Genomic DNA, 12805 nt, shown 5'->3' on the forward strand with positions numbered 1-12805 from the left:
CCGAGCCCACTGAAGGGGGGTGGAGCCCCTGCCATGAAGATCCTTCTCCCCTGGTTGTGAGGGGAGAATGTTATGCCCCTGACGTAAGGGGCAAGTTAATAAAGTGACCGGCGGCCTGGAGCCAAAGGGCAGTAGGCACCACCATGTTTGAATGTCGTGTCCTTTCATTTCATAGTGGATCCTCTACGCCGGGAGACCCAACACCGTAGATCCTCCACAATGGGCGTGCATGTGCCCCATTTGTAATACCCCAGAATTGCGCATGCCCAATACTACAAGGGGTGGGCAGTTGATAGTCAAGTATTAATATGTTTACTGAAGCTACGTGTGTTTGTACGGCTTTAGTCAGGGTTTGTCATTTATTGCGGTACGCATCAGCCACACTAAAAAACCTTTATCATATAGTACATGTCCAATAGGTAACTGAAAGCCGTTTTTCTCAAGCTTCTTTATATCTGTTCAAAAGTTGGCGTCTATGCACTTTTGCTATGTTTATTATAGGCACGGAAATGAGGTGTCTCTGAATGGAAAGACGAACACAGAGAACTGGACATTATAGCATAAAGTTTACGGCTCACGTGCTTCCAAGGAATTGACAAGCTGTCCTCAAGGTGTCACATAAGGCACGTAGGGGTTGTAGGCAGCCGCTGACACTCTGCAAACAGATGTGGCACACGCAGCCACACACATTTAAAACTTGGGAGCTGTGCACTTATCCCGGTGGACCGCCACAAGCAGCGTTTTAGATCAGAGTGTGAATGCTGAGCAGACCGTCTGCAGCAGTGCAAAAAACATACTGTCACTCTTGCAGAGGGTGACCTCGCAGCACCGTAGGATGCACAGTGAAAGGGTACCAAGACGGTCGAACGGTGCACCAGGACCCATCAGATGAGAGCACCCACTTCGAAAGCACAGCCCAGAGACATGGCGAGCAGCGGTGCCTGGACGGGATCTGCGCATGCGTGGGCGCATGCCCCATGCCTTGTGAGGAAACACGCTTACGGAGGTCTGAAAAAAATATATGTATACTAGCAATGGTGAGCGTGTGCAGCCCGAGACGCTGAAGGATTTGCCTGAGACACACGGGACAGCCGGGAGAGCCCCAGTCACACGCCGTACATACAGAGAGCCCCTGTGACCGGCCGCCGGCTCCTGCACCTCCAGGCGGTGCGTGGCTCCTGCCCCGCAGCCGGTGCTGCTTTGGGACCTCCAGCTGATGCACCGCTTCTGTTGCCCGAGCCGAACCGAGGCGGGTTACTGCTCCCACAGGAGGATGGAAGGGTTCGCCGGCAGCTTGGGTAAGAAGCCTGTCCCTTTGTTAGCGGGGCTGCCAGCCTCTGCACCGGCGCTGCAGCCCACACTGACCATCAGTGACATGCACCCACCGCGACGGTCAGGGGAACCTGCCCGGCTTTGTGCGGTGCCCGTCGCCCCCTCGGGGCTGTGCTGGGCTGCCGAGCCTCGGGGGTGGACGCAGCGGCAGGGCATGGCCGTGGTAAGGGTGGCAGGCGTGGACTGCATCGGGGCTGTTGGGGAAGCACCGCTACAGAGTTAAAAGCAATCACAGCAGCAGAGCGGACAGCAAAAGACAACAGAAGCATTAGAAGCGGTGACAGCGGCAGGGCTAAGTGACAGCACCCGTCAAAGAGCACGAGTGGCATGGAGTAGACAGACGGAGTGACTGCAGTGAGCCTGGCAGCAGGCATGACATCAGGACTCGTTGACAGCCGCAGCTCTGGAGCGATGCCGTGGGTGCATCACCGGCCCCCATGAGCTATAGCAGTGCCAGGCAGCGCGTGGACTGACGGAATGCAGGAGTGAGTGGCACTAGCAGGCGCGACTGCACCTAGAGTGGGGACAGCAGGGGTGCAGCATGGCAGCACGGGTGACAGCGCCACGCCCCTGTGCCGCCGCTCCGCGCAGAGGCGGGTTGCAGACTGTGTCGATCTCTGGCGCTGCAGTCACTTGGGAATCCCCAGGCTCTGCTGTTGCTGCTGGTTACCACCACGGGTTAATACGATGTGTGAAACGCCCATTTTCATTGTTTGTAGCGATCCTGCCTTGTAAATTATACTTTAGCACGAGGCATGACGTGCACATATCCATAGCAGTAGATGTATGTGGTACGCGATTCCTTGTGTCTGCGTCTAGCTCGTGCCTTTGGTATTTGTCCAGATGGAGAATGTTTGTATTGGCCTCACGCGGCGTTCAGTGATGGCCGATCATGCTGTCCTTCGCTTGAGGGGACATTATATTGTGTTATTTTTTTCCACTGGCCCTAGATAACTAGTTTTTCCAATCTGGTCATGTCCGGTTGGTTTGTTTCAGCGACAAGAAGAGATAACCGTTTTCCGGCGTGGCTTAAAATTAGACTATGGTAGATCTATGCGCTTATTAATGCAATAGTCTGTCTTTAAGATAAATATCAGCTCAGCTAGAGAGTCGACTAATAAATAAGTCGTGTGGCTTTGGAGTGTTCGTGGGAACTTGCGAACAAGTTCCACCTGTTTAGTAAAAAAAAAAAAAGTAAAATGGTATGTCTACTGCTTCAGCAGAAACTAATATATGAAAATACGTTTTATGTTTCCAGCAATTGCAAAGTATCATTCGAAATCGTCTCTGAAATACCTTTTACATAATTTATTCTCTGTTGACATAACTTTCTCTATTTGTATGTACTCTTCACTTGACATTTGTGAAAGTGGTGTTTCAGGTGCAAATTTGCATTTAAAGGTCAGCATACTACCAAACCCATTTTGAATTGCTTAGCTCTTTTCCTGGTATTAAACCTTTTGGCATATACTGTTCACGTGAATAAAAAATGGTTGATGGGTTAGTGTTCAGCACACCGAGGCAGCCTCGAGGTAGGTGCTGCCCATTGTATGACTTCTACACTGAAAAAATAATCCCTCCTTGCCTCTGTTTTGAAAACAGGATGATATTTGTGGAGTTCCTGATGGGCATTCCTCTAGCCCTTGCGTCTGTTTCTCTCACTTTTGCTCTGGGTTATGACAGGGCAGCTGCCAAACAGACCTATTGCTTACAATATGCTTAAAGCAGGGTTTTGGTCCTCCCCGCTCAACCATTGTTTTTCTTCTACCAGTCTCTTTCCCATTGGCTTGAGATCTTGTCAATCACATCTTGACTCACATCAGTGGAATATTTATCTCTCACCTAATGCTATCAACATTTCGGGTGTGTTCTTTCTACTTCTCTGGAGTACTTGCATTGACCTGCATGTGGGGCTACTTTTACATTATTGTCCTCCCTCTGCTCAGGTTGATTTACTCTCACGTGTCCTGCTCTAATGTGCTAACATTGGATGTGTAGCACATTACTCGCAGACCTGTGTGTTTTTGCTAGTGCTTGTTTTTGCAGTCTTAATCACTAGTGTTGAGTGAGCGAGCGGTCTGTTTGCAAATAGTTTGGTTGCAAGAGTGATCTTTGTATTTCTGTATGAAACGCCAGTGGACTGTCCTCCCTGTCTAACTTGCCTTATCCACTGATGCCATATGTTGGCCAAAGTACAAGTCAAAGCTACATGCAGACTTTAAAAGTATAAAGTCATCCTCCTCTGAAGGTCAAAACAGTATCTGCCAGTAGATGGTTTGTACTTACGCCCCTCATGACTCCAACCATTTGTGATGACACTTTTCCAAGGCCAGTTTGTGGCATCCTGGAGTAATTGTTTTCCATTTCCAGCTTGGGTTCGTCACGCCGTCAAAGGGATGCGCAACACATTGATTTGCTGTTTAAGTGAATGTCTCTTGGTTACAGGAGCATTAAGGTACACGAACGTCGCTTTATTATTTTTTCATTTTTCTTTTTCGGATTAGGTATTGGAAACCGATTCTGAATGTTTACAGTTTTTTTTAACCGCTCTATTTTTAATTTTACAGTAAAGAAAACAAACACATTGCATTAACAATATGTGTTCTCACCAGGAGTAGGCTTTACAGAGCTTCAAAAGAGAGAAAAAGAAAAGCCAAAAAGCAATAATGTAGCAATAGCCCAGATTATGTTGCAAATTTACGTTTTTCGCTGTTTTTTTTTTTTTTCTGTCGTGCTCAACTCGGCACATTTCTAGGGGAGTTTCCAGTATGCACACTTTCCTTCGCTTCTGTTGCTCTGTGGTATAAAGACGTGTGGTTGAAGCAAGACCTCTCATTGATTTCTCGGTGATGTCTGAGAAACAGAAGAATACATTAGCAGCCACAATGCTCGGGCGCCTTCCAAAATATTTGCTGTTATTTGGGAACAGTATGCACTGCACACAGCCTGCTCTAAGTGGCCTGTGCCAAGGTCATTTACTTTCTTGCTTTGATGGCTGTGTGCACAGCTTGTATTTTCACCCCGTTAGCACAGTTTGACAAACAGTACTGTGCAATGCCTATTTGTTGCATAACCTCTTACAGCATTGTTTGGATTCTAAGCTTTAAAAGGCGAGACGGAGCAGCACACAATAGCCCCCTCCACCGAAATCTTGGTAAAATGAGAAGGTCATCCACCCCTGACAGTCTTTGAACATTCTCTCTTCCCTGGTCCAGCTGCCACTGAAACACTACAGGCAGCCTCCTGCTGAAGTGGTTGGTTGTTACCGCATTACATGTGCTGTCTTGTCACTGTTTGTCCCACCCTGATCTTTAGCACAACTGCTTTACTCCCTTTGGCCCTAGGCACAGAATTTCTCTTCATGGCTCCAAATTCATAAACGGGGGATCGTAAATCCTCTGAATCACAGTAGTTCTGTGACCTTAAAGGATGGCGTTTGAGGTATTTCATTTTACTATACATATTATTGTTTTACTAGAACCTTTAACCTCCAGCTTTTCTTTAAACTGTGCAGATGTGCTTTCTTGTTCCCTCTAAAGAACTGTGGTCTAATTAGGAACACTAGAAGTCATGTTGCTTTCTCTTCATTTATGTTATTTATTGTCATAAAACAACTGAAATTTGGCCAACTCCACCGTGTTGTGAGAAAAGCGCCACGTAGATGGACAAGTGGTGTAGTGCAGCATAGTTAGATTTAGACCATCCTCCTGCGTCCCAGTAGTCTTGAGTAAATGCTTCATTTTTTCAACCCTAGCCTGCTGATCTGTTTTTCACCAGTTCGCTACCCCCATTTACTGCAGCGGACCAGCACAAGCAAAGCATCACACCTCCCAGTTTCACCATGCCCAACAACATACCCCAAATAATCTACCTACTCCTTTGCACCAGATATCCTCCATCTCTTCAGCATGTCCAGGTTCCAGCACCCTAAATATGTAAGAGCACCATTTTCATATAAAGAAAAACAGAGCTTTCCAAAAACACCCCATTGCTATCTACCCTTTTTCACCAAAATAAGGTGACAAGGGAACATCAAAGAACTATCAGCCCTGACAAGTTTCCCAGGTCAGTGCTTGACGAGCTGCTCCTGTCTAGGTTTTTTTCCTTAGAATTCTGCGACTTGTAGTCTTGTTTATTCCATTAAAATGACAGAACTACAGGACTGCTCTTATAATGGAATAAACAAGACTACAAGTCCCAGGATTCAAAGAAAAGCCCCGGACTTGAGCAACTCATCACACATGGACCCAGACAACTTGGCAACTATGAATCATAGATACTTGCCTTGTGACTGTCATTCAGGGTTCAGTTCCTCGAGCGGCATCAGAAACACCTACATGCATCACTAAAGATGTTGCCTGCCTTGATAGAGGCAAACCAGCAGCTCTGTTCCCATTCAGAATCTTTGTGGACCTACATTGCAGTTGACGATAATCATTTTCAATGGGTTGAATAAATGGACATGGGTGTTTGAAATGGCCTTGGACGGGATACAACCCTTCCTCTCCAACAACCAACACCTGATTAGATTTCATAGACCCATGTCTGTAGAAGCTCACATCATGTATGGTGTCATCGCTGACCCATCTTTATCAGCGATCTGCTTCAGTATTTCCATATAGCTCTTGGTCAGGGAATTTCTCAGTTCCAGCTCCAAATACTAATTATATTATGGTTCACCGCAAATCAAGTACGACTTGCAGGCTGGACAGACCAGCCAGTAGTGAAGCTTACCAGTAAGTTTCACATTTCTTGAGAAAGAATAGCTGGTAATTGTGGAATCAACAAAATCCACAGTCAAGCTTAAGATCTTCTTCAGCCGAGTTGAGCAAATATAGGAAATTGGGCAGGGGGAGAAGTAATTTGCCTTTGATCACTCAGTTTGGTAAAATGAAGAAAGTAAGAATTTAAATGCTTTAACAGAGCCCAAAGAAAGGACCTGGTATTAGGTGACACAATAAAGAACACCATACTCTTTGATTAGCCTCGAGTCATGGTAGAAGTCTCATCACCCGGACCGAAAGTATAAGTTCCAGAGATTGGGGTTATTCACTAAAGAAACAAACACACCATGAACGTCCACTTAACGAAACCCAGTCACCTGCTCACAATCAATGTGAGGGTTTAAATCATTTTTACTCCCTCTCCAATGGTAATGCGCCCACAGGAAATACTCCCTATTGGTCGTACACTTAAGTGGCTGCCTCGTACTGTCTTCTTTTATACCGGTCTATAATCCCTCCCCTTTAGTCTAATTATTGGTATTGAATGAAAAGACCAGTATTGCTATCCCATCAAGGCAATGGCATTATCTGCTATTGTGTGTTGAGGACATGAAGAGCAGAAACTTCAGAAGATTACGAAACCAACAACAATACTCCTTGGAATCATTCCATTGTTTTTAGCAGAACAGAGACTTGAGGACAAGCTCCGGTAAACATATATAAAACCTTCATCTGCAAAAAGATTGTGTATTGCCCTGGTATCACAGGCAATTCCCTAGACAGAATTTCAGCCACTTTTAAATGCTTCATGATAAATCCATTCAGCATGGTTATACTTCTTTGGAATATTAAGTGTAGTAAGCGTACAGTATGTTTTCTGAATATTTATCAATGCCTAACTTTATACAGACATTTCTTTCCATAAACATTGTTATGGTTTTCTTTACATGGAGGGGAGCTGTAGGGAATACCATATTTAAAGAGTAGACTAGTTCATTGTGGATCTTGACCAGGTGGAGTTTGGCCTTGCAGCTTTACTCTGCAACTGCCTATCCAATCTCTTGTTTTTTCAGTCATATGCTTATTTGAAAAGTTTGGCTTTCAGGAGTTTCCAAAACAGTGGATTGTTATGGCTATGCTTAATGATTTGGATCAGGCAAATTTCATATTGCGGGGTCCTGTACATCTGTGTTTTTTTCCCCCCACATCTTTGATATTTGAATTTATCATGAGAAATGGTTTTCACATAGACTGATTTAAGGTTAGTCAGTTTGGTATTTTTGTTAGGGTTTGGATAAGAAGAGGGGCTGCGCTGTAAGATGTTTTTTCGAAGTTAATGTAGAAGGAGGAACACAAGCATCCAGAGGGCGTTGCAATACAGAAGGAATCCAAGCACTTTGGTGTTAGTTTTAAAGTGTGATGTTAGTCTGCCTTGCTTCATGATGACTATTCAGTCTTTGATCTGATGTTTTTTGTTGCTGTTTGGAAAGATGGGAACATTGATAGAGTTTAGTTTTAGATATACACCAGACATTTAATTTTGAATTGGTGTGAGGCAGATCTGGAGTCATAGGTTATAGTTGTGTCATTGGCATATTGAGGAGTTTTGATCTTGTTTTTTTTTTATTCCAGTGTGTTCAATATAAAGGTTCTCAACTATTTTCTAAGAGCATACCTTAAGTGAAATATAATCTGGTGAGTTATGCCGCCGTAGGCCGGTTTCATTGGCAGTACTTACTATGCAAAGAAAGTGAACACTCCAGGCATCTTGAGCAGCATTTGAAGTTCTATCCATTTGGAAGAATTGCCTCTTTTGGTATTTGCCAACTAGAATATATTTGTAACTGGATTATCTCACTGAACCTGGCCCTATGCCCTTCTTTTGTAATGCGCTGTTCTGCTCTGCAAAAGAAGCAAGCTGAGATCACTGTACTCCAAGGTTTTCTTTTTCTCCCCAAAAGTTTGAACGAAAAATGAGGTTACCATTGTAGTCGGAAGGGAATCTCGAACCTATGAACAGGTTATTTCCATAATTGACAATCATTTTCATACTACATTAAAACCTTTGATTGAACAAAACTCTAAAGCTGTAATATTTGCACATTATTAGTTAGCCTGAACATGGTAGTTGGTGCTAATTCTTGTGAGGTGCGTTATAACCAGAAAATCGTGTACCTTACCCTAAAGAAACAACACTTATGTCACAAAGCAGGTGTTGGGAAATCGGTGGCAAACTTTCAGTTTATACAGGTGAGACTGTGGTATCATTGGGCAGAATATGTCTTAACAAGAAATCATTGAGCATCAGCTGTGACACTACGATAATAAATAATTGAAATGATTTAGCAATTTAAGTGCTTACTGTCTTGAGTTCTTTGTACAACTAGATTAGGTATTTTCACGGAGAGTGACTCTTAAGGGATGAGCAACGCCCTCCTGCCATGTCTAAATTGAATAGGAATTTGAACTGTCCTTGGGAATCAGTTTGTGTTCTAGTCATCCTTAAGAAGATACGTATAAAGAGAGCATGGGAGCTGAAACTGTTGGCATTTAACATTGATTCTTGTGACTTTTGTTTCTTTTTTCCCAACAAAACCAAGTCTGGTAACTTGCTTGTTATTTTCAGTCAATATCAGTCTGAGGTATATATGTTGGTATATGTTTGAATTTTCTAAAGGTCTGGCCTTTGAGCCAGCTTTAGTTACAACCGGTATTTAAAGTTTTATATAAATAATATAAAACACATACTTTGCGTCTAGTGTGTCAATGAAGAGAAAGGAACTATTTTTAGGTAGATGTTAGCGTGCACAGTTATAATCTGAATTTCGGACCTTCAAGTATTTATTTTGCTGTGTACGGATGTAAAGCCCATTGAGTGAAAATGACTGTATTATAGGAACTAAAATACCCTTTTTCCCCACTGAAAGGCTTGTTATTTAAAAACCTAACCAGTAAAGCAGGCACACCAGTGAATGTTTTTTCTTTTTAATACAATAAAGTGTTGACGCTTTAAACAGCAAACACCACGGCTTTGTTACTGTTTCAGGAATACCTTTTTTAAGTAGATTCTCCTTTTGTCAGTTCTGACCGCCTGCAATTATTTGAACTTAAGTAATCTCCACAGCAGGCACACAACCTGCTGAGCCAGTGTAGGCACACATACTGTCTGCTGTGCATTTTCTGGCTCTGGCTAATGCATTTCGCCTGCTTGCTTAGGTGGAGAATTGTTTTCTGTCTTCTTCGGATAGCTGCAGTCATTAAGCCTTTGATTGACATTGTGTGGCCTGGGCAGTCATCCTAATGTGTCCCTGATCTTGAGGGGCGTCTGTTTAGCAAGTGACCTATTATTTGTGATAACTCCTTCCACTTCTATTTTTTATTTTCTGTGGTTACTTTTTAAATTGTGCCTTGCATTTTGCTTTTGTTAATACATATATACTCTCTATTATGCGCATAGGCAAAATATTTTACACTTAATTTATTTAGCCTCTGTCTTTGGGCTTTGCTGCAGTGGTATAGGCCAGGGCATCAACTACCGTCTCATGATTTCACAACTTGTGTTCACATTCTGGCATCGGTTCTTCCTTGACAATTGTGTGCATTGACTGTAAAGACTGTCTTAAGGGAGTCGGGGCCAATACCGTAGCACCATCAGAATGCGCACTGCCTGCAAAGCAGACAGTGCGCATTCTGATGGTGCTGGGCAGGGAGGGCCCCTGCACTGGCTTTCCGCCAGCCTTTCCATGGCAGGGTGACTGCCATGGAAAGGATGGCGGAAAGTGGGGCTGTAATCAGCCAGGTGGCACGAAGTTCAGCCCTACCCTAGCTGGTTACAGCTCCGGCCGCCATCGACCCTTCGGAAACCACATTCCTGGCGGAGACGGCAGTCCCCTGGCGGCTCCGCCTGACAGGGTTGTAATGTGGCAGTCAGACTGCCACAGTTGCGGCGGTTTGTCACCTTGAGGCTAGCGGTCCTTGGACCACCAGCCTCGTAATGAGGCTGTTAGTATTTATAGGGTGCTTTTAAATTTTGTCTGATGTTTTCCTCTACTGTGGTCCAACTTTAGCTTGCTCCCGCGTCCTTTTTTTATTTTTTATTTAATGATTTTTATTACATTTTTTTTTAAGCCTGGCCAAGTGACCGTTTTAAGCTATTGGCCTCATAACAAAAGATAACATTATAAATAAAAAAATGCATGCATAATGCATATAGGGGATTTGGGTCTTTCCTGTTCTTCATTGGTCTGTTCAGCTATCATTCCATTTTTGCCTTCGCCCACCCTAGTATACAGCATTGGACAATGGGTCAGCCAACTTAAGACTTTTTGCACTGTGAGTGACTGCATTTTTTTATGATTGCATGTGCAAATCTGCATTAAAAGAAGTGAACTTGAGTGTCGGCTAGTGGGCCAAAACTTTACTTTTTCTTTCTCCTTTTTGATTGTTTAAGTAATTATTTTGTGTTTAAAGTATAATTTTGTGTTAGGTTGTATGATGGAACCATGCAGAGCCAGAACAAGTCATGCCTTAAGAACACGGTTGGAACCACAACCGATTTGTTTCCACGCATGCCTTTACCACAAATTTAAAAGCATGTGTGGAAACGGCATGCATGGTTCTTTCATGCAAATGACGCCCAAAACTGCCCCACCCCTAATAACTAAACTACCCGACCCCCCCCCCCCACCTGCCTTGAGCCCTAAAAAAAACAACTATCCCAACCCCCACCCCGAAAATCCCCCCATCTGCCCTGAGCCCTAAAACAAAACAAAAAACTACCCAACCCCCTCCTCCCATGCCCCTAAAAACTAATGTACCCAAACAACTCCCACTGTCCTGATGCCTAAAACCTTCCCCCAATCAGTAAACTACCCCACCCCATTCACCTTAAGCCCTAAAAAAAAAATCTATCCTGACCCCCAACCCACCTCTAAAAATTAAACTACCCCAACCTTCCCACCTGCCCTGAGCCCTAAAAAAAACTGCCCTGAGCCCTAAAACCTTCCTACCTAATAAGTAAACTACCTCGCCCCCCCCCCACCCGCCCTAAGAAAAAAAAAAATCTTGACCCCCTACTCAGCCCCTAAAAACTAAATTACACCAACCCCCCCACCCGCCCTGGGCCCTAACCAAAAAAAAAAAAACTATCCCGGACCCCCCAACCCCTAAAAACTAAACTACCCTGGTTCCCTTACCCACCCTGAGCCCTTAAAACAAAACTAATGCCTCTTAAGACTAAACTGCCCTGAGCCCTAAAACCTTCCCCCCTGGTAAGTAAACTATCCTAAGCCCTAAAAAAAATAATATTCCGAACCCGCCCCCCACCCTGTCCGTGAAAACTAAATTACCCTGACCCACCACCCGCCCTGAGCCCTATGAAAAACTACCCTGACCCCTCCACTCCTGCCCCTAAAAAATAAAATACCCCGACAAACCCCCACCCACGCTAAGCCCTAAATCCACCCCACCACTAGAAACTACTCACCGACCCTGCCCCACCCCACTTACCTCACTGTGTCCTCTCCCGATCCCTCCTCCCGCCCTTCCTTAAAAATAAACTACTTAAGCGATAAATAAAAAAAAATAGCTAGCCCCCCTCCACCCTAAGCCCTAAAAAACAATACCCAAACCCCTACTCCTGCCCCTTAAAAAAAAAAATATCCCACTCCACTTACTTCAGCGTGTCTTCTGCATCCTCTCCCAAACAATGCATGACTTTTTCTGTGCCTTAACCATTCATAGGCGTAGTTTAGCACATGCGTGGTTAAGGTACAGGAAAGCCATGCGTTGTTCTGGCAGGCGTGGTTACACTTGCGTGGGAAACATCTGCGTTGTTACGGACGTGTGGTTAAGGACGTTTCCCTTCGTGTTACAGTGATGTAAAGCCAACAGTACCAACGTGGACTTTGCACTCGTACTGTTCTGTTAATATTATGTGCAATAGTGAATTTTTATTTAAAATTATTATTGTAGGCATATTTAGGTGGTGGTATACTTTCTTTTTTTGTTTTACTTTTCATTTTTTATCTATCTATCTATCTATCTATCTATCTATCTATCTATCTATCTATCTATCTATCTATCTATCTATCTGTCTATCGATCTATCTATCTCTCTCAAAACCAATCCCTTTCAGGGTTAGAGTGACACATACATTATGCAAAAAAGAAAAGAGACCTCTGGGTAGTTCCCAAGTTTAGGTGGAGAGCAGCTCCAGTAAGGAGCACCCTGCAACACCAGCAACACTCTAGATTTGCTCACCTCAAATGTCTGTTTATCTAGCAAAGTTTTTTTTAAGCATAGGATCAGCACAGTGCTATCCATGCCGAGCTAGATAAGGACAAAGTATTTTGCCATTTGTACAGCAAAGTCTTTAAGCATGGGTTTGACACAGTGTCAACCTTGCCGAGCTGTACAATGACAAAAGCCAGTATAAGTCAAAACAAATCTCTTTCAGGGTTAGAGTGATGCATAAATAATGCAAAAAAGAAATATAACTCTGGGTAGTTCCCATGTTCAGGTGGAGAGCAGCTCCAGAAACCCTGGTTTTGCGGAAGCTTTTTTCTTTTTTTTAACATAGAATGCTCAAGGTATAAGGTTGACCATGCTGCTAGTTTTGATGTTGTCTTCGTTTGTGACTGAGTTAGTTGTTTTGCAGAAGATAATGGTAAAATATTAAGTTGAATTTTACACGTTTACCATTTGCATATTTATGAAGGAACATGAAACAAACTAATTTGTAGTCTTTC

The 12805-nt window shown here is 43.8% G+C and overlaps 1 protein-coding gene across 4 annotated transcripts in view; it reads left to right on the forward strand.

Moving 5' to 3' along the window:
• The first annotated feature begins 956 nt into the window (after window positions 1–956).
• The window catches only part of EML4 (EMAP like 4), a 636979-nt gene continuing 625130 nt past the window's right edge, over window positions 957–12805 (forward strand). For 2 of the 4 annotated variants that reach the window (XM_069233975.1, XM_069233978.1), the window contains exon 1: window positions 997–1298. In XM_069233975.1, the coding sequence (XP_069090076.1) occupies window positions 1217–1298 (82 nt within the window). In that variant the 5' untranslated portion in view covers window positions 997–1216. Of the gene's footprint in view, window positions 1299–12805 lie in introns of all 4 variants that reach the window. The other 2 variants (XM_069233976.1, XM_069233980.1) reach the window with 2 other exon arrangements.

The sequence above is a fragment of the Pleurodeles waltl genome, chromosome 5 (genome assembly GCF_031143425.1).
Source record: "Pleurodeles waltl isolate 20211129_DDA chromosome 5, aPleWal1.hap1.20221129, whole genome shotgun sequence".
NCBI lineage: Eukaryota > Metazoa > Chordata > Amphibia > Caudata > Salamandridae > Pleurodeles > Pleurodeles waltl.